The 26,169-nt window shown below is 40.0% G+C and overlaps 2 protein-coding genes across 4 annotated transcripts; one reads left to right on the forward strand and one right to left on the reverse strand.

Moving 5' to 3' along the window:
• The first annotated feature begins 80 nt into the window (after positions 1 to 80).
• Positions 81 to 7,774, forward strand: Ddx1 (ATP-dependent RNA helicase Ddx1). 2 transcript variants are annotated; one of them, XR_013002448.1, is made up of 13 exons: positions 81 to 192; positions 326 to 377; positions 2,287 to 2,474; positions 2,542 to 2,741; positions 2,822 to 3,292; positions 3,354 to 3,523; positions 3,593 to 3,755; positions 3,837 to 4,023; positions 4,112 to 4,405; positions 4,477 to 4,694; positions 4,792 to 4,912; positions 4,973 to 5,240; positions 7,637 to 7,774. XR_013002448.1 is itself a non-coding variant. In XM_076383503.1 (12 exons), the coding sequence occupies exons 1-12, from the start codon at positions 177 to 179 to the stop codon at positions 5,089 to 5,091; spliced, it is 2,199 nt and encodes a 732-aa protein (XP_076239618.1). In that variant the 5' UTR covers positions 81 to 176; the 3' UTR covers positions 5,092 to 5,461. The 2 variants fall into 2 exon arrangements, 1 of the variants encoding a protein (XP_076239618.1); XM_076383503.1 differs by lacking the exon at positions 7,637 to 7,774 and having other exon boundaries at positions 4,973 to 5,461.
• A 4,540-nt stretch (positions 7,775 to 12,314) lies between these two features.
• Galphas (G protein alpha s subunit) lies at positions 12,315 to 25,753 on the reverse strand. Of its 2 annotated transcripts, none has more exons than XM_076383520.1 (10): positions 24,725 to 25,753; positions 23,016 to 23,088; positions 21,216 to 21,270; positions 20,376 to 20,495; positions 17,952 to 18,049; positions 13,764 to 13,818; positions 13,612 to 13,685; positions 12,927 to 13,106; positions 12,621 to 12,825; positions 12,315 to 12,515 (listed from the first exon to the last, which is right to left on the reverse strand). In XM_076383520.1, the coding sequence occupies exons 1-10, from the start codon at positions 24,861 to 24,863 to the stop codon at positions 12,369 to 12,371; spliced, it is 1,146 nt and encodes a 381-aa protein (XP_076239635.1). In that variant the 5' UTR covers positions 24,864 to 25,753; the 3' UTR covers positions 12,315 to 12,368. The 2 variants fall into 2 exon arrangements, with proteins under 2 accessions (XP_076239635.1, XP_076239636.1); XM_076383521.1 differs by lacking the exon at positions 24,725 to 25,753 and adding an exon at positions 23,165 to 23,351.
• Positions 25,754 to 26,169: the final 416 nt, after the last annotated feature.

The raw sequence follows: 26,169 nt of genomic DNA on the forward strand, positions 1-26,169 counted from the left end.
CCCAAAGCATACAGCAGCATAAGTTTAGGAACACTGAGATGTTATAGCCATCTAGCGACCATACGTATCAATTAAATTGTGACTTTTCCGACGTTTTCGTGGTGAAACGAGACCGGCTAAATAATTTCATTTCTGATAATTTTATATCCGAAAAAACGTGAAATTAATTCGCAGCAATGACAGCGTTTGAAGGTACATTCTTAATAATAAATCACGTAACAGAATGTACAAATGAACTTATAGTGTATTATATATTTCTCTAAATAATACTGTTGAAATTGTCAACGTTTTATATGCATATTAATAATTATATCCTTCATTTCAGAAATGGGTGTTTTGCCAGAAATTGCAAAGGCAGTTGATGAAATGGAATGGTCGTAAGTAAAGAACAACTAACAAATAAAATATGGAATAAACTTATCATAAGAATGATTTAAAGAAGAAAGGCATTAAGCAATATTGAATAAACATAAAGAATTGCAAATAGTATTCATAAATTACTATTATCAAAGTACTACAATCAAACTATTAGTACTACTACTATTAGTACTAGAAAACTATAAACGAACATAGTGACAAAGTAGTAACAAGAACGATTCCTTATCCGAGGATAAAGAGCCATTAGTAGTTTCCCATTCTTGCAGGGACTCTTAGGCAGACCACCCAACTGAAATTTAAAACCCAAGATTCCCTGAAACTCTCTTGAGCTCAGGCAAAGCATAAGAGCATGACTAGCAATTGAGTGGAAGTCTAGAACTCCCTGAGAATTTCCCAGAGAATAAATAGACAGCAAAAAATGTTACTACTCACAAGTATAGAAATATACTTGTATATTTCTATATACAAGTATAGAAATATACTTGTGATCACTACACTCGCGAAAGAAAAATAAATACAACCAGTCACCCATGTCGCTTCGGCCCTTTGTGTCCTACAACATGGTTGAGTGACCAGAGGAACCATAAACATGCGTTACCTTAACACCCACGGGATGAAGGCAGCTCGACGAATTACCCAGGGGGTGTCTGCTGGGCCTAAAATGACAAAAATAGGAAATATTAGAAAATCACTTCTACAATTTTTGACGTTTCAAGTGCTACACAATAAGCTGTAGTTTTTAATTTCTACAGCTTATTAAACATTTTAATAACATAAGCTAATATTTACATTATTCTTCACGTTCCGGCGCCCGATCTCGCGAACACAGGAATTAGTCCTTCCTTGACAGTGGTATACTGTAGTTCCAAAAAATCTGTCACAGAGAAGAAACACGAATTTAAAATAAAATATAATACTATAATTACGCGTAATAGCAGAGTGACTGAAAAATTCTCAGAGCAAGAAAAGTATTGTCACTACTTATGCTGATTGTATGTAGAATACAGAGTTAAAATCACAAAATTCACTGAATTCGCACATTATTGTATGTAGTAGTATTGTATATCGATAATTAACTTTAAATGCATAGAAATGATACGAAAAAAAAGACTGTAATCGGAAAATTTTCGAAGCAGCGAAACTACTGTCACTGTCTATGTCAATTTTATGTAAAATGCAACGTTAAAACGTCAAACTTTACTTAATTTACATAGTACTGTGTATGTTTGTATTGAATATTATATAGTATATTGGTAATTAACTATAATATATAAAGATAATACGAAAAAAACGAGTTCGTTTGAGCAATTCTCAGAACACGGAAACTACTGTTACTGTCAATGCTGATTTTACGTATAATACGAAGTTAAAGGATACACATTTACTAAATTCGTACAGTATTATGTAAAATACTGCTGTTTATTGTATTGTATATCGATAATTAGCATTAAAACGTAGAAATGATACGAAAAAAGCCGAGTCTGTTCGAGAAATTCTCAAAGCAAAAAGCTACAGTCAACTCACTTACGTATTTTTCTGTTTTCAGTCTTTTCCATTGAACACCAAACACTAAAAATACACAAAACCGAAACTCCGAAACTACAAGAATCAAAACTGAGTAAAATTTCAAAGAATCAAACGATTATTTTACTGAAAAACAAGTAAAAAACGCGACGCGAACTTATTCTTGAAGCGGGCGCGAAGAAACTGTTAGAAGCGCGATCGAGCATGCGCAATAAGGATCACGTACCTATTTGACATGCGCCGTATAATCACGTGACTATGCACACGCGCAGATGCAATCACGTGATTTCGATTCAAAATTCAAATATCTAGATTTTTTAAATAAATATTATTTTTTCTAAAATACGCTACAAATATATCCTCTTTGCAAATGTTAAATTACAGATTACCCACGGATGTTCAAGCTGAAGCCATTCCACTTATTTTAGGAGGTGGAGATGTATTAATGGCTGCAGAAACTGGTAGTGGAAAAACTGGTGCTTTTTGTTTACCAGTTATACAAATTGTTTGGGAAACTTTAAATGATTTAGAATCTGGAAAAACAAGTAGTTCCGCAACAACACAACAACACTGTACGTATTTTATTTGGTTAATGAAAGAATGCCTTTTTATTCAAATAATAATTATTATTTCTTACAGCTACACATTGGACATTGAGTTTATTCGATAGAGGTAGAGCTTTAGCTGTAACGCCAGATGGTTTAAGATGCCAAAGTCGTGAACAAAAAGAATGGCATGGTTGTCGAGCAAATAAAGGAGTTCAGGGCAATGAAAAATTTTTCTTTGAAGCAACAGTAACAGATGAGGGATTATGTCGTGTAGGCTGGTCCACAAACCAAGTAATGGCTGTGATTCTGTATCCATTCTTTATAAAGAATACATTACAGACATAATAATAATGATAATATTTACGAAATAGGCTTCACTGGATTTAGGAACAGATAAATTTGGTTTTGGATTTGGTGGAACTGGTAAAAAATCCAATGCAAAACAATTTGATAATTATGGAGAGCCTTTTGGAATGCATGATGTAATTGGATGTTACTTAGACTTAGCAAAGGGTGAAATTAGTTTCTCAAAAAATGGAATCAATTTGGGTGTAGCATTTACTTTGAATGCACAGCAAAAATCACAAACCTTTTATCCAGCTGTTGTACTAAAAAATGCAGAAATGGCTTTCAACTTTGGAGCGCAACCATTTAAGTACCCACCACCAAATGATTACATAGCTGTTGCTTCAGCTCCTAAGGAATGTGTGAAAGAAAATCCTATAAACAGTAGTCACGCTCAAAGTAAAGAAGATGGCAAACCAAAATGTAATGCTCCTCAAGCTATAATTATGGAACCTTCTCGTGAACTTGCAGAACAAACTTATAATCAAATTCAAAAAGTAAGTTGTCAGTAGTTACATTTTATTCAAAGACTAACTGTTTAATAATATTTCCATTTAGTTTAAGAAATATTTAAAAAATCCTGTTATCAAAGAATTGTTGGTAATTGGTGGAGTCAGTGTGAAAGATCAAATTGCAACATTAAATTCTGGCGTTGATATAGTAGTTGGGACACCAGGACGTTTAGAGGATCTAATACAAGGCGGTTATTTGTCGCTAACACATTGCAGGTATTTTTAAGTTTTTTACAAATTACTTCGTTGCACTGATACAAAGCTTTTAGCAGAAAATACTTTCAGATTTTTCATTCTGGATGAAGCAGATGGTCTATTGAAACAAGGATATACTGAATTAATTGATCGTTTGCATAGGCAAATACCTAAAATTACATCAGATGGAAAGAGATTACAGATGATAGTGTGTTCAGCAACATTGCATGCATTTGAAGTGAAAAAAATGGCTGTACATATTCATAATTATTACTCACATTTTTATGTAATATCTTAGAATCAAATACCTATTAATGGTCTGTATTTTCCATAGGAACGCTTGATGCATTTTCCAACATGGGTAGATCTGAAAGGTGAAGATGCAGTACCTGAAACTGTACATCATGTTGTTGTAATGGTGGATCCACAGAAAGATAAAAGTTGGCATAATTTAAGAAGACATATAGAAACTGATGGTGTACATGCAAGAGATAATGTAAGACCTGGAAGTAACAATCCTGGTAGGTTAATTTCTTACTTAATTTCTTTATATTGTCCATCTTAATGATTATATTATCTTATTTTTTTTTTTTTTTCTTTTCTTTTTAGAAACACTTTCAGAAGCTGTGAAGATACTGAAAGGCGAATATTGTATTCGCGCCATCAAAGAACATAACATGGACAGAGCTATTATCTTCTGCAGAACTAAATTGGACTGTGATAATTTGGAACGCTATTTAAAACAGGTTGGAGGAAATCAGTTTTCATGCGTATGTTTACACGGCGATCGGAAACCACCAGAACGTAAAGCCAATTTAGAGAAGTTTAAGAAGCAGGAAGTAAAATTTTTAATTTGCACCGACGTTGCAGCTAGAGGTTTAGATATTTCGGGGCTACCTTTCAGTAGGTATTTTCAATTCCAGTTTAATTGATTTAATTATCTGATACAATTTATTATACAATTCCCTTCTTAGTGATCAATATGACTCTGCCTGATGAAAAATCCAACTACGTACATCGCATAGGAAGAGTTGGCAGAGCTGAAAGAATGGGTTTAGCTATTTCTTTAGTTAGTAAAGTACCTGAAAAAGTATGGTACCATGGTGAATGGTGTCCCAGTCGTGGAAGAAACTGTCATAATACTAATCTTACAGATCAGGGTGGTTGTTGTGTTTGGTATAATGAACCAAATGTAAGTTTTAGTTTTCTTTAATTTTGCTGCAAGGTGTATATAACTTATTTATTTTATTTTATCGCCTGATTGTCAATTTTATGCTGTTTGTTCATAGTATTTAGCTGATATCGAAGACCATCTAAACATCACTATTCAACAAATAGATACAGATATGAAGGTTCCATTGAATGATTTTGATGGAAAAGTTACGTACGGAGAAAAGAGGATAAATGCGGGTATGTGTTTTATATGTTACTATTATAATCGACTGTGTTTTTATGTTTCTCAAATTTTAGGTTCAAATTATCAAAACCATGTTGAACAGATGGTACCTTATGTGAGCCAGTTGTCTTCATTGGAGTCAAAAACCCAGCTTCTATATTTAAAAAGACATATGGCTCCTGCAGCGAATTAGAACAGTACCGTAATATATCGTTCTAAGAACTGAATAATTCTATGATATTTATATAATGCACTTTCAAATGTAATATATAAATTTGTTACAAATGATAAATATTCAAGTAATTCAGTATCGAAATTTGAAAACAGTTCACTTAATATGAAGTAAGTTATGAAATTTGCTTAACATTTTCTTGTAAAAACAAATATACACGACTTATGTAAATAGCATTTGCATTCGTGGCCTTACGACCTTGCTGTGTTTGCTTTCGTAATTTCCACAATATATATTTTTTTCTTTATATGTATTTTTAAATATGCGCATACGAACGCGATATTATGAATTGAATTTTGCAAAATGTTTGCGTGTTGTATGGTGTGTATATATTTATAATATATCATATACTCTTAGAATTTACTAAATGACTTTTGTTTTAATTACACATGATAATTTATACACATTTTTCGAAATCAAATGATAAACGACTAAAGTTATACAGTATACAAATCATACCGTTTGTTTTTCGCATTTCGAATATATCAGTGTACATGTATGTGTTCCTCTGCTTTTCAAATAGTCTGTACTACCACTTCGCAAGGTGCCGTTTCCTTTACGCAGTGTTAGTACACAACGAGTTGAACCTTTGTCACAGTCGCTAACTTAATTGATTTAATCGGTATAGACTCATGTAAACATTTCTTATTTTCCCTTCAATATTCAGACAATCATCACAGAATGAGAAGGAAATAGTTGCTTTTTTTTTCACTTGCAATCTAAAAACACATTTACAGTCATACGTGTCGTACTCGCCGTTTATTAGTGCGCATTCGACTAAACACACGCTTGCAGTCATTCGCGACCACATTAACTCAGTGAAATATATTTATGTATAATATATATAATATATATAACATAAATATATATATATATAATATATATATTCATTCATGTATTTATACGTCTATATCAGTTTTATCATGTACGCTACACGTCCACCCTATGATTTTCGGTAAAATAGCTTCGATAACTAAACGATTCGAGTCGATCAATACCCCTCCACAATATTTCACACAGTGACCGTATCCTTTCCGTTTGATTGCATTAGACGCAACGTGTCAGTATGCATTTTCTTTGTGCAGTTCAGTCACCAATGCATTTTAATGTAGACTTCCTTAAAAAAAAAAATTGCTCTCGACGATCACGCACGAGTACTAACTTTCAACGAGAAATCATAAGGTGGACAACATTAATTTCATCTCCTAACGATTTTCTTGAGTTATTATTCACTTATATCGCGTGTATTTCATTCTTCTCTTCGTTTAACGCGTTATCATCCATTCACTCACATAATTAGCGCTTATTGAGTGAGTTACCGTATAACTTTCACCTCTTTTGAGTCTTCGACTAAACATATTTTCTAAGAGACACGTAACAATGAATTCATTAAGAATTATTAGGGAGAAAACACGGATGTTTCAAGGGGGAGGGGAGCTGGATGCATCATTGATAAGTTAATCGCTTTTTCTTTTCATCTCTAAGACCGACGATAAACCCTTCTCTGCGTTAAAGAATTCTCAATACTTTGAGGTGGTTTTTATTCCAAAGAAGCATTCACCAGTCTTCAATTTAATATTCATTCATGTTCGAAAACGATTTCTAATTTGAATTCTGGAAACTAGGAAAAAAGCTAAATTTTTTACACTATTGACGATTGATTCTCATTCACATGTATCTCCGTAAAAATGATTTTGACAAAATTATTTGCTTTCTCTTTTCTTCTATGTATTAAATGAGTAGGATAGTTTGTGCACTCGAGGCACGAATAGCTCTCCTTTCTTCTGTTCTGCGCGTAGTATCTAAACGAAGTGATTTTATGTTACACCTTTGAGAATATAAGATCACTTCCAGTATGCTATAAAGCAATCATTCTGATTTCCGTTGAAGTACGAAGAATCAACGAAAAGATCGAGAGAAGCGTAGAAAGGCACGATCCACGATCGGGAAGTATTCAGAACTGCGATTATAGACTGAAGACGCAATGAGATTGTTCTTATTGCCTGTTCGCAACTTGTAAGCTCCGAAAGACTGTATCTTGTTAAGGAGATTACAATGACCGTCGAAATAGTTTTTTTCTCGCATTTTTTACAATACTTCCAGCAAATTTCCACGTGCTCGCATCACATCCCATAAAGTAATCAATAGTCATCGTTAACTTGCACGCTGCACGATGCTTTGCTAACTTCTAAAAAATTGGAACTCTTAAGTGAAAAGGCGGCACAAACAATGGGATTCTAAACAACAGATTGACGCATTTCTCGAATTATTAACTTTAGAAAGAAGGATGGAGTATGCATCGACGCTCATTAGATGATAATCGTAATCGCAATTTGCCTGAACTCGTTGGCTTCCCGTGATGTAAAGTCTGTACCTGTGTACAAGCAGTCATTGACATAAGAGAATCTATCAACTCCTTGAAAACAATCATACAATTTGTGTGCATAGACGTGTAGCAGTGCGTAGTTCCGCGAATTGATCTTTTTTAAAATTTTGCTTGTTCCAGCGAGACCACGATCGACCTCTGAAACTTTTCAACGCAGAAATCCTTGATTCAACATAAACAACAACGTTGTACGAAAAACGAACACTTCTATTATTTCTTTAAAGGACAACCATAGTCGAAATACGTTACAGTAATTCACGTCGGGTCGCATTTGCACTGATCGTGGTCGTTCAAATAAATATGTTACAAGTCTAAATTGCATAGACGAATCTAATCTTTCCCGAACATAGTTTTTTTAACAATGATTGTAGCAGTAATCGCTAATCACAATGACAATGGTAATATTAATAGTAACGACGATAATGACAAGATGAGAACGATGAAGACGATGACGATGGTGGCGATAATAATGATGATAATAATAATATAACTATATTATACGCTTCAATAAAATTTGACTGTGTAAAGTCAATTTTTTATCGAATAACAGTTGTAACGATAAGACAATCACAATAAATGACTCTGTATTTTTAACATAATCGCGAACGTGGGAGCACAAAACGCCTATCTTTATCTACGAACAGAAGCTTTCTGGCTTCCTCACGAAAAAGTGTAACGAATTTAAATTTCACGTATGTAGGTCCAAATAAATTCAATTTAGTATCGAGCCTATTGAAAGACCACTTCACATTATAATCGTATATCCATGTATTTGATTCCCACGAAGCTCAATTTGGACATAGTTAATGATAATTGATTCGTTACACCCTTTCCACTCACGCCTTACTGTCTAGTCTCAATTCAACACAATTACTTAAGGCAATGCTCGCTAGAATCAGATTCAAAAAGGAGTACTCTCCCTTGAATCCCTGACAACGATTTCTGTTCGTGAAATGAAAGGCAACTGACATTCCCTTCTCTCGAGGAGAGCAAAGTTTCTTTCTCTCTTTTGTTTATGTAATTGTCAATACGTTTGAATGATCGACAACAGCTCGCAAAGGATTTAAATGCAAAATTTTCTATTGTATTGTCACGTTCGAACGACCGTATAAATAAAAGGAAAACATGCTCAATCGTACCGAGATCCTATCGATTCAGTTTACGGTATGTGCGAAATTTCCAATGAATCCACATGAATCTGTCGTTACTGTATTTACAAATAATACCAATTATGACAGTAGTAATGACGACGATGATCGTGATCATGATGACGATGACAATAATAATAACAATAATAACAATAATAATAATAATAATAATAATTACTTGCACCGCTTATTTTTACATGTACATATTCACATGCCCGGTACATTGTACGTACGATAAAAGAAAAAAAACTTGTGCGATCGGCGTATGTATACAATATATATCTATATATGTATATCTATATATATTGGTATAATCGTGGCCACGTAAAATTGTTTCGTTTAATTCGGTATTTCCGTCTATCTCGCTTAGGTACGCGCACACGACAATTGGATTAATAATTACACTTACGATTTTCCTTTTACATTCAACAAGTAATAGATAGCAAGTATAATCCTTCTCGTCTCTTTATGTTAATGTGTATTTATGTACGTGTGTATGTGTGTGTTATTGCATCGCAGCCCGGTCAAAAACGGACAATCAATTACGTGACCTTGATATTTTACTCGTTTTCTAGTTTCTTTTTACGAGTACTCAGACCCATAAAGTATCTTCACTTTTCTTTCTGCCTTTTTTCTTTTCCTTCTTTCAATCGTCCGACGTCGCTGGACAAAATATTTATGTATATTTAGGACGAACGAATTTATCTATTAAAAAATAGGAAAGAAAAAGAGAGAGGGAGAGAGAGAGGGAGAGAGAGAGGGAGAGAGAGAGAGAGAGAGAGAGAGAGAGAGAGAGAGAGAGAGAGAGAGAGAGAGAGAGAGAGATAAGAAGATTCGCAACAATACTAATCACACGTTTCTCGTTCATACATGCTTGCATACACGACGATGATGGCTTGCATCTCTTTGTGCTGGGTGAACATTAAAATTTCACGGAAGTTTCATTGACAGATTTTTCTACGCTCGCTCGAAAAGACAAGCTCTCACGCTACCTTTCTCTCTTTCGCACCTATTTTTCTGTTTCACCCTTACATCTGTCACCAGTTTTATAAGTAAAAATAACACCTCGTAAAGTTATAAATACCGTTTTACAAACTATGGTTTGTCAGTTATGTAATTAGAACGATAAGTATACATAGATCTGTATGCACACGGGCCCATACATTGATATTATACGAGAGAGTTACATTTACGAGGGTGATGGCAGGCTCGTGACAGAGTGTAACGGAGCGACCATTTATGCAATGTCCGGAATTTCTATCCTCATCGCTTCAACAACCAAAGTACTATTACAAGGTCGACTAAAGCCCTCGAGAATGTGATTACCCATGTCACTGGATACAAATTTTGCGGACGATCCGAAGAAGAGTGACAAATACCGAAGAGGATGCGAAATTTTCACTTTAAAGAGAAACTACCGACGAAAACTTTTCAAAATGCATCATTTAAATAAGAGACAACAAATGATCGTTTGCAAAAAGAGGAAAAAGCAACTGTTATTGAATAACTGAACGATGATAATAAGGATAGCAAAACCGGATGTCCTAAGAGCAGTTACACTCACGTTACGATAAACCTTCGTGGAACGTGGCTTAATTCGTATTCTTAGTTTACTCGGTTTAATTTGACGTTAAACTCTCGTTATCTATATAAAAGTAAACATTATACAGATTAGTTGATCCGCGTTTTATGCATCGACACGAGAATGCATGTACGTGGATGAACGCGCTGCGAGGAAGAAGAGCGTGTTACGTTAAAGATGAATTTTTTTTGTCTTTCTTTTTTCTTCATTTTTTCCCCGTAAACACATATTAATTCATTAAGTTACGTATGTATAATAGCGTATACACGCACACATACACACATACATACACATTCCTGAATTTTTTATTCTTTTTTTAAGCAATTCGCACGCGCGTACAAGCACTTTGTCCTCTGGATACGGTGTATCGAACGAAAACAGAAGTATACATTATACAGAGTAGTTGAGACTCAAGGAAAATAATTTAGATTTAGCATATACAGGGTGTCCAAATATGGCGTCGCCGTAAAGGAATTGAACCGTGAAAATGCGTGATATAAGAAATTCGCACATTGTACTTTGGTTCAGGACAAGAATCCTAAGAAATTCCAGATAACGTAAATGATTACTGGATGCTCGGACCAAAATTTGTACACGTTATCGACGTATATATGTATGTATACTGTATATATCTTGTCAGGACATAAAGCATCATTTCGGAAACGAGACGCGAGACTTTATATTACGATGTCGAATAAATATAAGCAACGTATTATATCTCTGTAATGCTTAATAATGTTACACCGACATACTTTGATTGTAAAGTTTGAAGCCTAATGCACTAGTCAAGAAAGTATTAGGTGTAAAACGAATTTCATCAACGTGGCACATCTCTCTGTTGCATGATTTCAGGATTTCACGTGTAAACGCTAGCTATGAATGACAACGTGTGCCTAAGTACACGAACAATTAAAGTATTAATATTCCTCCGATGGAAAGAAAAAAATCAGTAAAAACGATATCAAGTGAGAAATCTTGATCCATAGGAAACGCACATAAAAACGTGAATCCGTGGACGGTCACCCTGTACATATTCGATACATAGTTATTATAATTAAAACGTTCTTCGAAATACTGTAAAATCTCACAAAATACTCTTTTTGTAAAAAGGTGCGGCTGAGACTCCTACGGATTGGGCCATACGTGATTAAAAATGTCGAGATTCGGAAGTCGAAGGGAAATAATGATTTGCAAAAAGGACACGGAGATCTCTTAATTAAATCGTAACGGTACCGGCGAAGGAAAAGTAGAGATTCGAAAAGATGAATAAGGAAACGTTGAATGATAAAAGTCAAGACGACGACGTTACTGAAAAAACACGTAAGTCTTCGGAAACGTTCTTAACGCTAGATTCGAATGATTATTAACGCGATGAGTGTGCCAGACAAGACAGTCGTTAGACGAGATTGCCGTTACAGTTTGCGACAACAGCCAAACCAGACACGTTCGTCAAGTCTGTTCGTTCGCTCTCTTATCAACGAATTGATGCGTAATAAGAATAAAAATTAACGAGGTAATCGGTAAAATTGCACGTATTTCTATCAACGAACATTGTCCTTCCCCATTCTCTCCATGAAGACGTTCAGCACACTCTCTCGTCGAAGAACCTAAAAAAAGGGTGTGTCGATTGATGGAAATGCCCGAGATTGTATTCCGGTCGAAAACGTTTGTTATATAGAGTAAAGATCGCGCAAGGGCATCAAATTTGCTTGTACACACCAATGACATAGTAAGCGATTCTGTGCAAAAAGATACTATTCTCCGTCGCGAGAGAAATTTCCGGTAACTTTTAGCAACCGGTATACATAATTAACTTTTCTCCTTCTCGAAGAAGAAACGATCGACATCGCGATAGTCATCGACATATATATCTATATATATCTTATGCATGCATCCTTGCACACGCGGGATCCTTCGACGCGTCGCTTTTCTGAATATCCGAATTGATTTCAGACACGCGAGGAAGAGTTTTCCACGCATCCATCGCCGTTCATTCGCGATATATCTTTCAGATCGCCCACAGTACGGCTCGCTCGACTCGCTCGGCTCGCGTCAGCTCAAGCTGGAGCGCTATCGTGATTCTTGTACAAACGGATGACAGGACACTTTGGCAGGAACGAAGTCACAAGAGCTCGTACTGGCGCAAGTGCATCCGCTGAATGATATCCCGACAATCGTTGAACACTCTTTTGATGTTCTCCGTATCGACGGCACATGTGAAGTGCGGATAACAATAGTGCTTGCCGTCGCCGCTCGCTGTACTTATACGCTGCAAATATTGAACGTTGAAATTCCAGTATAAACGAACGAACTATTTCATAGTATCAAAGGTGGAAAGGTGGAAAGGGTTCGTGCGTTTACGATTTTCACTTACGAGAAATTCGTCCCTAATGAAGTACTTGGCCCTTATAACCTCAGGAGGTTCCGTAGGATCCGCAACCACACCAGGTTCAACCGGTGTCTGGTATCGCGCGAACTCTGGAAAATAGTCCTCTAATTTGTGCTTCCCTGCTTTTATCTTTTCCGCCAATAGATCCTGTTTGTTTAAAAATAAGATTACGGATATTGTGCGGAGCCACCTAAAAGGAAACCAGTCATGTATGCCAATTAACTTTATCTTTTACGCACGACAGGAAAAAGGAAACCGCCAAAAAATATAAAAACGATTCGAGTCTCGTACCGATTGTTCCAAATGCTTTTGAAGAGATCAAGACTCTCACGGAGCCGGAGCTTCGTTGGGTCCTCCCTGAGCACCATGTTGTAACTACTACATGCCGTTACAAATATGATTGCCGTTACGTCGTTGAAGCACTGTATCCACTTTCTCCTCTCGTCCCGTTGCCCACCGACGTCGAACATACTGCAAAAGTAATCGACAACTGTCTCACGATGACCGGCTACGGAATACGCATCAGATCGATGCTTGTACGTTTTACGCAACACGACCGACGGGACGATTGATATTACCTCTGGAATAATAGAATCGATCCGCAATTTATTCGCAGCTGAATGAAATACTACAGGGGCGGGGGTAGGTAGGGGAAAGAGGGAGACTAATAAATACCGTTCGTCACAAAGACGACAATGTGGAACGCAGGATCTGACTAGCGTACAGTGGACGTAAAAAGAGGGGAAATATAATAAAGCTGCGGAGGCGTTAACGCGGCTAACGGATTTCGCTGGGCGTATTATAATAACGTAAGTCGGCTCGTTCTGTAATACACACGCCGCGCCGGGACGAGATGCGCGTCGCCGCTTTGCGTTATATTTACCGTCGGCCGATGTTACTGTAATACGTCGGCTATATATAGTTAGACGACACTGGAGCAAAGCGAGAGAGGAGCCTATCGGATACGGGGACTTACTGAAAGTTTACTTTGTCGACTTGAAACCGCGTCTCGAAGATACCGGACGTAAGGACTCGACACCTGAGGATGTCCTGTAACAGACCCAAATCATTTTTTATCCAACCAAAATTACCCCTCACTTTTCAAAATATACCTATCTATATATTTACCTGTTCCGACGGGGTGTAATCTGGTTGCTTAACAATGGCTACCTTATCTAGAAAACTGAAACAAACAAGACAGAGGAAATAATTATGTTCTGTCTCATATGTCAAGGCCTCGAGGGGGGCATACATTTTCATAAATCATCACGCTACCTTTTATGCAAACGAGTTAGACATTTCTTCTTTTAGTCGACAACAGTATTATGAGTTACATCTCAATCGAGTCCAGTTACTTTCGAGCGATAGTTCCCGTGTCCATGATAACGATTATCAACCTGATAACTGATCAACCGCATTGTGATCGTAAAACACAGAAAAAAGGTCCGAGTCCTAAGGTCTGACTGCGTAAATCAAATCAATATCTTTAAGCGGTAGATCCTCGGTATTGAAAGTGGTCTGATAACACGCGCGATCGACAGCGGAAGTGGTTGCTGGCAAAGGGTGAGGACAAAGGGTGGCTGACGAAGGGACAGATTTTTCTCTTCCTTTCTTTTGCACCTCTCTCATCTCTCTCTCTCTCTCGAAAGACTCACCCCCGGCCGGTGTCTAGGGTGGATAGAGCGCACCAAGAGGGAAAATCGATCCTCCGTGGTGTCCTATCCTAACCCCAACACACTCTCGCCCTCTCGGCCTCGTCGGGTATGCCTCTCTAGCACCCAGTTTCCAATCCGGGTCATGGGTCACTGCCACCGCTGCTCGCCATCAATCGTACGTGCAGACATTAGCTGCACGTTTTGTCTATGTGTATGAATAGTATGCTGGTGTATAGGTGTGAGGACCCGCAGGGGTGGGTCCCCTTGCTTTGACACTGCCGTGCAACCTTCCACAGTCGACTGGCGGTGATAATATATTTACCGATCGACACTAGGATTGTCCGCCCGGGACTTTAAACATTCAAACCGTCGAAAATATTCTGAAATTTCAATGCGGAGAAATAGGTAATCTATATTCGAAAATTGTCCTGCAAAACAAAGAGAGAAGACTACGATGATTAAATGAATCGCGAGCCATTTACTGGCGTTTATACTGGACCAAGGACTAAGAAGAGCCAGGCGTAACTAACTGCGAATTGACTCCTCGAGTAAATTTGAGAAACCATAAATCGACGAAATTGGCTTTCGACAATGTACTCCGAGAAAGAGACACAAGTAGAAAGAGACACGCAGGGGACACCGTAGCGCGCGTGTGCATGTATGTGTAGGCTCGTGAGAAGGTAGGTCATGAAATTGGCGCGCTCAGACAGAAATGAGGTTATCGACCTCCAGAGAATTGAAAGAGGAAGGAGGTCGTGACCCACTGACTACAGCAGAACGATTTTCTCGTTATCGCGACATGTAACTCCGCCGACCTTGAGGTCAACTTTAACAATGTTATTTCTAACGATACGATGCACGCGTGATATGTACTCCTACATGAAAAGCAGCGCAAGTATTGCGTTCTCCAAAAGCACCAAGCTGTCAGGTGTTTCACAATGATAGGAACAGTTTTTTCGGTTTTCAAATTCGGTTGCATAAAATCAGGGGAAATTTCGTCGAACAGAAGAATCATTTTTGGATTTTGAACGAGGTCAAATCCAGCGCAAAACAATAGCCAGACGATTGCATAAGTAAGTAACGAATCGGAACCGGACTAAACCGAACGCGCCTCGAAGATCCATTACTTTACATCAATTTCGATGCTTTCTTTTCAAAGCCAATATTCCATGGGTTAGACGGTGTCTTTGACGTTCGATCGCCCGTCCGAATCGAAAATATTTCAAGAATCTGGCATTTCCAATTGCTCCATAAAATATGGTCGATCTACGACGACTCGCGATCAGCATCAATCACTTTTCTTCTTCGGTACTGACTTCGGCTCAACGCTGAATTTTGATTACGTTCAAGTTTTCGAGACTCTCTGAACGATCTCATTGATTTTTCCTGTGCTTTATATTTAGATCGCCATTGAAAGTTACCGACGGCGATGAAAAAAATGCTCGTTTTTATGTGACACCACAGAGGAAGATCGTTATCGACCTAAACATTCATGAAGTACGTGTACCAACATCACTGATCCCAGCACACAGACCGTCTCTATACTCTATATATAGCGACACGTGTTTCCTTTTTTAAGGTGCGCCGAGATATTCCATCGTGTAATTGGCGCGTTACTCGATTCTCTCCGTCGCCGTATAAAGCCTGCTTCCCCCTTTTTTTATCCGAAACAAACTCGATTCTGGAAGTTACGACGATTCGAAAACGTCGAATCTTGTTCTGCCACTTCCAAATTCGAAGCAGATATCGGTCGTAGTACGTAACATACGTAGCGACGATAACGTTGCGATACTGTTCACCTGCATTTTATTTCAGGAGATACAACTATTTTTCGATGAAAAAATTAGTATGACTGTTGTTGCATAGCAATCTGTTATTCTCTCGTTGGATAAATATTTATTCAACGTACAAGCATTGGCTCGAATTCGAGATATTTTTAGAGCAGCTCATTGTTGGCTCATATTCGTTTTCACACTTTCGAAAAATGTTTGTTAATCGTCATTAATCGTTAATCGTTCTAGCACCGCCTATCGAATACTTCTCCTGATATCGTGTGAATCACAAGCTAACAAAGATTAGAAAAATCCCGCGTTCTCGAGGTTCCACGCAAATGCCTTCGTTATATCCGAAACTCGGTGCTCTCTAAAAATACAATGTGCTATTTTCATCGAGCGATTTCTCCGTGCACAAGAGAATGAGAGGGAATCGAGAGGGAGTAAAAAAAGAAGGAGAAACTTTAAAAATTCACGCGAACGCGACAACGAGAAGGTGCAGTAACCGAGTCTTAAATATTTTTAACTGATAAAAACGGTTTCGTTGCCGTGATCTTGGCGTTTTGGCAAAAGAAGAAAAGAAGAAAAGAAGAAAAGAAGAAAAGAAGAAAAGAAAGAACGCGCACAATTTCAATTTGTTCATCGGCGTTGCTGACGACAGTAGTGACATCACGGGTAACTGCACAGCGAGATCTCGCGACAAGGTTGTAGCCAAATATAAAAGCCGGTTCCGTCTAATTAAAGTGTTTGACGAATTGATAGACGGTGAACGAAGTCACATGTTCCGGTTTGTTGGTTTAGCGAACGAGTTTCGCGTTTACACTCGAGATTCACGCCCCTTTGCCCATGGATCCAGTGCAACAACCTGTGCCTTGCCTATGTAATTTTCAAAGGGGATACGTTTAAAGTGACCTGCTGGACCGGGGACTCGGTTTTTCGCTGATTTATATAAATTTATCGGGTCGACGCGTCGGGTGTGCTCTAAGCACGTGTTGAAAGGGGAACGGTGAAAATATCACAGCAAACTCCCTCTCAACTTTTAGATCCCCACGTATGAGCAATACCATCGCACAACTGTCTATGCCCAAAAATTCAATCTTATAAACGGTTTGTGCAATAAATCCTACTGACCAACAATAAATGCTTTTCCTCCATCTACTTGCTAACAAACAATATTCAATTGATATTCGATATAGTTCTTATCGAACGCAACCTTTCAAGCAACCTCGATATCGGACACCTGATGTAGAGACGTAGGATAGCGTAAAAAAAGTTTGAGCCTGGGCTAGTTCATCGAGAACCCCTGAACGAACGAGCGGCCCCTATTAAAGCGATTACCTCGTTAAGGCATTGTCTTCATTGGCATTAAATCGGTGTCACAAGTCCATGAATATATGTACACAGATATACCGTATGCAACGCGGTCATGAGAACACTTCCGAAATTCACTTGACCAACTCTTTACACTTGCATAAACCAGAAGGTTGCTTTTTTCTAATTTATAATACTACACTATTTTTTGTTTCACGGCTGTAAATAATTCGAAAGGATAAGAAATCTGACGCTTCGCAATTCCATTGTCGTCACATAACCGTTATCATCCATGTTTCATATCACGATCGCGATAGCATCCCTTGGGGGCAGATTAGAATAGCCGTGGCTCGCGCCTCGAGCACAGGAGCGTCTAACGCGACCGAACCAGGCAATAACTTTACCCTCTTATTTTTATCAAAGACCCCAGGCGTCAACTCCTGCCCTGCTACTTTACATCGAGATATTCTTGGTCGCACTTAACGTTATAATAATTTCTAAGTCACCCCCGTTATCTGGCAGGAATAAATTGGCTGAACGATTTAGCTAGGAACGACGTTAAAGACATAGACACTTACTATTTGGCGCAGTCGATTAATTGGTACTCGTTACTCCTTTCGAAACTCTGCTGAACGCCCCTGTCCTTCCAAAGCGTTTCCACGATTTCATAAAATTCCTGGAACAAGATATCATTTCGATTAGTAAATCGTAAAAGTACAAGGAAATAAAAGGACGCTTTACGCATACTGCTGTAAAGATACGATTGGCGAAATGGGAAAGAGAAATCGCCGAACAGAGTTACTCGCAATTTGATTTCTGGAGTAGTCAGTGGACAACTCGCTGGGAAAATTAATTATATCGTTGTTCCTTGCATCAAAGCACGTCCCATCGAGTGTCCTCGCGAAACTTCCTCGATGCGATAGATTTTTGTTTGCCAAGGGGAGAGTCTCCCAACGCGTCCAGTCTCAAAGTGAATCGGTCCAGCTTTCTAAACTTTCAAGTTACTACGCGAACTCCGAGGTCTTTAGTTTTCCAATCTCCTTCAAAATAACTATAAACGTGAGAAAAATCCTCGTTTGGCTATACCATTGAAATACGATCAGCATGCGTTACAAACAATTTACTCGATGAATCATAAGCTTTTCTTCACAATCGATAACGAACATTCATCCGATAATTCTGTTATGTCAAATAGAATCAGCCTTCGCGCATTGAAGCGTGCAGGCACGCCTTGGAACGACAGTTGGGCTGAATTCGGCTTAAGATTCGCTCAAAATAAACTTCCGTATCCTCGACAACCGCCTCCCAGCTATGCAAAAAGCCGAACGACAGTGACAAATTGGACGTAGGCTGTTGTCGAACGTCACTGAGAAACGAATGAGAAGATGAAACGTATCTTTCCGAATGCAACTTCCTTGCACGATCCGAATAACGATACAATCATCTTTACCTCATTCAGTCGAAAAAAAAAGGTGAAGAGCCAAAGCATCTCGTTCCGAATAATTTGAGTGTATTGTTCCGAGCCTATCATGATGTGGAATACCAGGTGCAACGACAAGTCGTGATAATTTGCGTACGCGGAGGCCAGGTATAAAGGTACGCAAACGCCTGCTTTGCGCTGAATGACGTAAAACACGTGGATTATTTTGTCGCGACAACTTTATTTCGAGCCATGCCGCGCGGTATCGTCACTTTGAAAACATTCGTTTCGCTTTCAGGCTCTCAAAATCTCCGACGTTCCTCTTGGCACGCGGGAAATCATTATTTTCTCGCTATGACAGAAGTTTCTGTAATACCATCGTCCATGAGTCGAGTCGACCGACCTCCGAAAAGGAAAATGTCAACGCCTCCTTAACCCCTAATTCTATCGTCTTCCTCGAATTAGTAATCCTGTTTAGTTACTGTCAGTATTGCAAGGATATAGAGATGTTACGATTAAAGCCCCAATTCGCACATCACTTCGTAGACACTTGTTCTTTCGAAAAGATAAATGATGGCTCGTGTCATTGATCCAGGTTACATAAACGAATTCGGTGAGTTCAAGAAAGCATCCTAATATACGTCAAATCGGGAGATCTTCGAGGGGATAAAATTCTGCTACTGATTTCAGCACACGTTCCAAAGAGGCGCGGCAGAATTGTTGCCCTGAATACAAAATGACTAAACGGGTTAAATAACGAGTATCATGCTCGTGAGCGAGCTCGTGTCGTAATATTTTAATGGTACATTCCCCGTTCCCCGTGTTCCTCAACTAGTTTCACTGTACGATTCATCATAGTGGATTATGAAATTATGCGATTCGTGTTCGATCGTTTCTTTCATGCGAGCAGGAAAATGTTTAAGTAGGTATAAGACACGTAACACTCGAAACTCGTTTAGAATATACCCCTGATTGAAGTCTGCGTACTTACTAATGACTTTCACCCTCTAACATATCTAGATTGATTTAAAGGATGACCGGGTACGCTTCGATCAACCAAAAGATACGCGTACGCACACTGCACGAGTTCTTCTCTCTGTGCAACAATACACAACGAACCGAAACGCGTGCACGTACACGCGCGAGGAATGGCGCAGTACATCATAGCTAAGACGCTATATCGGCTATATAGCGTACCACATGTGCGATGGCTGTGTAAACATTGTAAACACTGATCGTGCCATACAGTGGCTCTCACACACGGATGAATTCCTATGCCGTATACTATCATCGTAGAGTCTGAGGAATCTCGCTACTCCGATAGCCAAAGCAGAGCACCAACTACCACGGAAGTGCTGGAACTGCTCAACTTTTCCCGATAAAAAGAAGGTAATCCGAAAGAATTCGTGTCTATCATAGTTTCTTCTGAATCGCCGACTTTTCTACGAACACGATATAAGCTGTCTTATTAACACTGACGAATAGTTTTCATTAAGAACCGAGCCCAGAAAATGCGCACCTTGCGTATATTAATGCTAAGAAGACAGAACAGCATGCGAAAGAAATGAGTTGGCTGACTCACCGGGGGATAATCGAAGTCTGTCGAGGACGAGACTTCCAGGATATAGTTGACTTTGCTCTGATTCGCTGGATCCTCCAAGGCGACGGGTGGTGTTAGTGTGCTCATCGCACTCGTTATCGTCTAGAAAAACGAATGCAGTGATCAAAAGCAGTGATTTGCGCGTGGATCTTTTAAAAAAAAAGTACACCATTTTGATGAATCATTTTTTATTTTAACGATACTCTCGCGACGAAAGAGAAATCTCGTTCTCTGTAACTGTTGAACAAATACAAGTAGTAACAAGTAGTCACGGGGGAAGCTTGTCCATTATGTTCACCTGATACGCGGAAGTGATCGCAAGGTTACGCACGATACACGGTTTATAAACGTAGCCTCGAACGACAAACCGACCACGATATGCCTCTACGAGACATTTGCACACTGTTCACAGTGTAATTTGGCCAACAAGTATAATTCCATCCAGGTTTGAGTGTCGTTTCAATTCGAAATGATTCTCATAGGATACGCGTGTATCGATTCAACGATAAAGGACTCGTTCCAAGAATATCTTGCATGCGCGTGAATTATTCAATGGATTTCGTTAATATCATTTCGAGAAAACATTTTCGGAGAACTGACGAGATAGTCCTTGTTTGTTACGCGCACCCGAGTTCTTTCTTTCGTTTCCATAAAATTACTGCGCTGTGACTAACAACTCTACGAACAAGTGACAGAGAGGATGAAGTATTCTGTCCTAGGATGCACAATTTATATTCCATCTTGGAACATAAGTAGACCGATGAGAGTGGAGACAATCTCGGAATCTGTTTAAAAGTAAAATTCAGGAAGAGAAATTCTTACCAATATCGCGTCTCTAATGTTCTTCTTGATGTCCTCTATTTTTTGTCGCTTTTCCCTGCACAGAAAGAAACAGTGAAAGATACGTTAGTTACCATCATTGCAACTGCATTGAGATTATATTTAAGATGCCAGAAATGTTTAAAATGACGCAAACGGATATTCTATCAGATTCGATCGACAGAATAACAGGCCTAAACAATCTATATATTGTCATTATTAGTAGTTCTCGAGTCATTCGGTAATTTTAGGACGCGCGGCATCATGCCAATTTTAGATATACCGATTTCATCCGTTCCGAGACACTGGAGACTGCGAATAGATTTCGATCGAAGGTAAACGGAGCGATTTCATTCTGTGCGTGGATCTCGCACGTTTTCATGACGATACCTGTGCCAGGCTTCTGTCGTCGTCCACAGAGTGCTACTATTTCATATGTCGTGTATGTATAGTGTAAGTAGATTATAGGACGACGACAGTCGTGATCTAATACAGGTTCCCATTTTTATCGCTTTAATATTCCGGTCAGGTTTCTTCCAGACAAAACGATAGCGTGTATCTACTATTGCTGCCTGTGTCCCGAGTGCTACTCGACTATTCATCGTTTCGTCTATACATTTTCCGTCATATTCCTCTTCTCTGTGCTAACGTAGGCATTGCAGACAATATTCTACCAAATACACTACTTCAAATTAAAAGATCTCCTACTGATATAGAACCTCCACTGATACGATACATTAAAATCTTAATATTTTATTTTTGCCATTTTGCTTCTCGTTCTGACTCGATTGAAATTTTATTTCCTAGTTGGCTTCAACAGCGAAAGATGTTCCGTATAATTAATTCCGATTCGTTCGATAAGCTGAACAAAAATCGAATTAATTCTACTACTCATTCGTCATTGCTCCATCGAATAAAAATCGGATGCTGCACGAATACAAAGATTGCGCACAAGCTGCGAAAAATGTACGAGACGGTGGAGTTATTTTCGGCTTTCCTTGTTTATATTTTACAGACGACCCAGGAGGGTAGCAAATCGAGAACCAAACGTGACAAGAAGACGATACAGTTTGTCACCAATGCGTGGAGATGTAAGGAAAAAAATGTAAGAAAGCGAGATTCTACGAATATGTTTCCATGGTAAACAAGCGAAAATCTGCATTAGTCGCATAATGCTTCTCAGAATCTCGGGCATCGGGAGACGTTTGGAACTCGACGATGCAAACGAATATTTGAACAACCCTGTATACGAAAAATCTGCGACTAGCGTTATGTCCAGTCGCGACGATCTTCAAGATAAAAAAATACAGGGAGAGGAGAGAAGAAAGAAATCACCGTGAAACGTGGTAATGAGACGCGTTTTAGGCCTCCGTTATCAGTGCCGGAGGCAGACAGAATTTATGACGCGAACGAAACGGGCCGACTCGTCTGTTTGCACGTCGTTTTCATCCTACATATATCTAGTTGCTCCTGATTTTCCACGTATAGGTGTACCGACCATCTTTTTACGATAACAACTTCGAGTTTCTACATCTTCCAATGCCTAAAAAAGAAAAATATTAGAGGGATACGGGAGGACTCACTTGAACAACATGTTAATATTAGAATAACACAATGGGCCGAATTGGTCGCTGGGCTGAATCATTCACAGTGGCATATCAACGGGAGCGAAAAAAGAAGCCAGTGATACGAGCACAGTTACTATTACCGTTCAAGTGGAGACGACTAAACGATACCAGAGCCGATACATCGAATGTCCAATTACTTTTAAGCTTATATGAAGAGGGTATTTGTGAAACTTACGCTTCACTGAAGCCATTAACGTGCAATATCCTCATCTGCTTGACGATAGTGCTTTTCCCGGATTCTCCCGCTCCTGAAACATGAAAAGAGCAGTGTTTTCTTTAAAAAAAAAAACGAGTTACGTAGTTTTACTGATGTTTCGAACGTACTTGAAATTAAAAAAAAAAAAAAAAAGAGAATTCCCCTCTTGTCAGAGGATCACATGGAGGAACGACGAGTTTGCGAGGGTCTGCAGAAGAAAAATCGAACGAAAATAGGTGTCCATGGGCACATCGAATGGTTCAGACCTTTCCTCTCGACTAACGCGCAAAACTAACGTATTTTTAGTTTTTCTTGCCTCGGGATAATAATTGCACGCGACAGGAAAACAATACTGACAACAACAGCTGTTGCTTCGTTAGAGCTATAGGCTACGAGTCTCGGATACGCAATGCACACAGAGGCGTGCGGCGTATACACACGCACATCTTTCCGCGTCGAATTAGAACGACGACCTACATAAACGGAAGAATAGGAAGGTAATGGCTAGGTGTTGGGTTAAGTATCGCAATAAGCGGGCAGTGTACGTGCGTGTAGGAGAAGGGCGCACGCGCGCACGCGCGCACCCACGTTGCCTGTTCCGTGTGAAAAGAGCCCGGTGTGATGTGTGGTGTGGTGTGGTGTGGTGTGGTGTGGTGTCAGTAGAAGGAGAAGAAGGAGACGAAGAGAGCGTGCACGAAAAGGGTACAACACGAGCGGCCGCCTCTCTCTGGATATTCGTGGGTGCCGCCGGCTCATACGATAATCGATAAAATTGAATTACGCGCTGCTGAGCATCGCGATAATGCTCTCGTGGCCTGTCCTCGCCGAAATTCCTGTTCAACGTCTATTCCGCCGGTGTTTACCGTTAATATTCCCTCACTCGGAGCATATTCATTATCTAAAGGCCATAAATGTTGGCGCCGAACGAACCGGCGAATGCTTTTAGGAAAAGGGATTTTCTATTTCTTAAACCAATCTATCGAGGTAGAAGGGTCCGAAGAACGTTCCTACTCCTAGACAAATAAAAACACGGAGTTGTAAATAGTTTTCGCGCGAACATTCGTTTTCGAGGCAATCAATTTGAAAAAAAGCGCAGGAGCTTTTAGAGTGCAGGCAGTATTGATTTAATCGTGAACGGAAAAAGTACACGGTAACGTGAGTGAAACTCGCAATTTTAGGCTCCTGAAATGATCCCTCTTACCGAGTGTCAGATTTCTCTTTCTAAATGAATGCGATATGAATGACAGAAGGAGGTACAGAAAGTTACGATTCTTTTACGCTGTGAGAAAGTGTACGTCGAAACGAATTCAACAGCTTGCCACACGATAATGCTTAAGGTCACAGGAGGTCGAGAATTGAAACGCGTAATGAGCATCTGCACGTATTGCACGTGAGGTTAAGCGCGAGAAGCTTCTATTTCGAAGAATATCGATTTGACTCGAAATTTTCTGAATCGATTCAAGTGTCATCGTATCCCCTCCAAGCGAGGTGGGAAAAGTTCTCTTCTCTACCTTCTTCGCTTACGCCATTCATTTGCAAAAAGAATGCCGGGGCAACAATAACGCGAGTAGTCAGAGAAGGTGGGAGGTGGTAGGGTGGGAGATGGGGCAAGGACATGTTGCATCGCAAGAGACGGAGATAATCAGTGGTCGGTGGGAAAAAGGCAGTGAATTTGATCGGTCACTTACCGAGCAAAAGAAGCCTGTGAGTGGCTCGATAAACTTGCTTATCCTTTTGCAATTGCCTGGTGATGGCATCCGAGCGCCTCTTCTGGTTCTTGCTGTCATCCTGGCTGGCCTTGCTGCTCTGGCTGCCGAAACACCCCATGACACACCACGAGAGAGACACGCGCGGCTCGCCCTCTTCGCGCTTCCCTTCCACTTCTGTTGCTTCTCTGTTCTCGCTTCAAAGAAAGATCACCACTAAACTCCCTCGAGAGAGAGCAACGACAGCTCGTGGTTACGAGCTCTACCGGCGGCGCGCGTTTTGTTTATCTCGCGTGCAAATGCGACAACGTTCTCGATCTCGATATAAGTAACACCCTCTCCTCTATCGCGGTTCACGGAGATTCACTCCGTTTCTACGTCTACCTGCTCGAGTTTCGTTCCTTCGTTCCGACCGGCTGTCTGTCACTCGATACTTAATCTATCACCGTCGCGCTTATACTTCAGCCTTGTTCTTCTATCGACGTCTCACTCTCGCTCCCTCCCTCTTTCTTTCTTCCCTTTTCCACCCGCCGCCTATCGTTACGGCGATCGGTCTCGTCGCGGCCTTATACTCTCTATTTTTCTCCGTTTTTCCCTCGCCTCGCCGTCTTTTTCTCCGAATCTCGGCTCTCGGCTCTCGGCTCTCGGCTCACACCTCACACGTTCACTTCACGGCTTCTTTCACTGCCCGCGAAACCATAGCTACACATCGTGTGTCGCGACGGTGCTGCTGGTCCAACGCTGACTCCACTTGTGTACGTACGCGTTAAAGCAGGAGATGGTACGAAGATAACGATGAGATCTACTCTCTCTCTCTCTCTCTCTCTCTTTCTCTCTCTGTCTCTCTGTCTCTCTGTCTCTCTGTCTCTCTGTCTCTCTTCCCCTCTGTCCCTCGCACCTAGCGCGAACGTCAAGCAGCCGTTTTTTCCGCGAGCGACGTTACACGTTCACGATGACACCTGGTCCTGACAACCGCAACGACCAATTGATCCGCGCGAATGGAGAGCCGCCGATTTACGTAGTCATCGAACGTGAGCAGAATCACAGGCTGCAACTGAGACTGCAAGCAGTGAAAATAGCAGAGCGATGTGTATCAAGCTGTCGAATAATTTCCGAATCTTCCGCTGAACACTGGGCGAAACCGGCCGCGAGACACTCGCGGCAGGTTGCGATAGAGGGAGTACGCACGAGGCACGTCGAGCAGCGACTCGCAAGAGTGGGAGCGAGACCGGGACTGGGATAATAGGTTGACGTGCACTGTCGTCCGATGCGCCTCCTGTGATGGCCCGCGAACACGAGACACACGCGAAATCGTTTCAAGAGGAAGGGACTCGACGCGTGTACGCGACAGCTCGGCCTCGCCTCGCCTCCCAGCCCCCTACCCTTCCGGACAGACAACGAGAAGTTAAAATAGATCGGCTCCGGTA

The sequence above is a fragment of the Calliopsis andreniformis genome, chromosome 8 (genome assembly GCF_051401765.1).
Source record: "Calliopsis andreniformis isolate RMS-2024a chromosome 8, iyCalAndr_principal, whole genome shotgun sequence".
Taxonomy (NCBI): domain Eukaryota; kingdom Metazoa; phylum Arthropoda; class Insecta; order Hymenoptera; family Andrenidae; genus Calliopsis; species Calliopsis andreniformis.

Bases quoted from the DNA above. Each gene is read 5' to 3' on its own strand.
- Galphas (XM_076383520.1), bottom strand. From the start codon at position 24,863: ATGGGGTGTTTCGGCAGCCAGAGCAGCAAGGCCAGCCAGGATGACAGC. The intron at 13,819-17,951 runs GTAAGTGTCTAT...TGTTTGTTTCAG, and splicing joins TTAATCGACTGCGCCAAATA to TTTTCTAGATAAGGTAGCCA. The intron at 12,516-12,620 runs GTAAGTGAAAAT...CAATATTTGCAG, and splicing joins TCATTAGGGACGAATTTCTC to CGTATAAGTACAGCGAGCGG.
- Ddx1 (XM_076383503.1), top strand. The intron at 2,742-2,821 runs GTAATGGCTGTG...TTTACGAAATAG, and splicing joins TAGGCTGGTCCACAAACCAA to GCTTCACTGGATTTAGGAAC. The intron at 3,756-3,836 runs GTACATATTCAT...TATTTTCCATAG, and splicing joins TTGAAGTGAAAAAAATGGCT to GAACGCTTGATGCATTTTCC.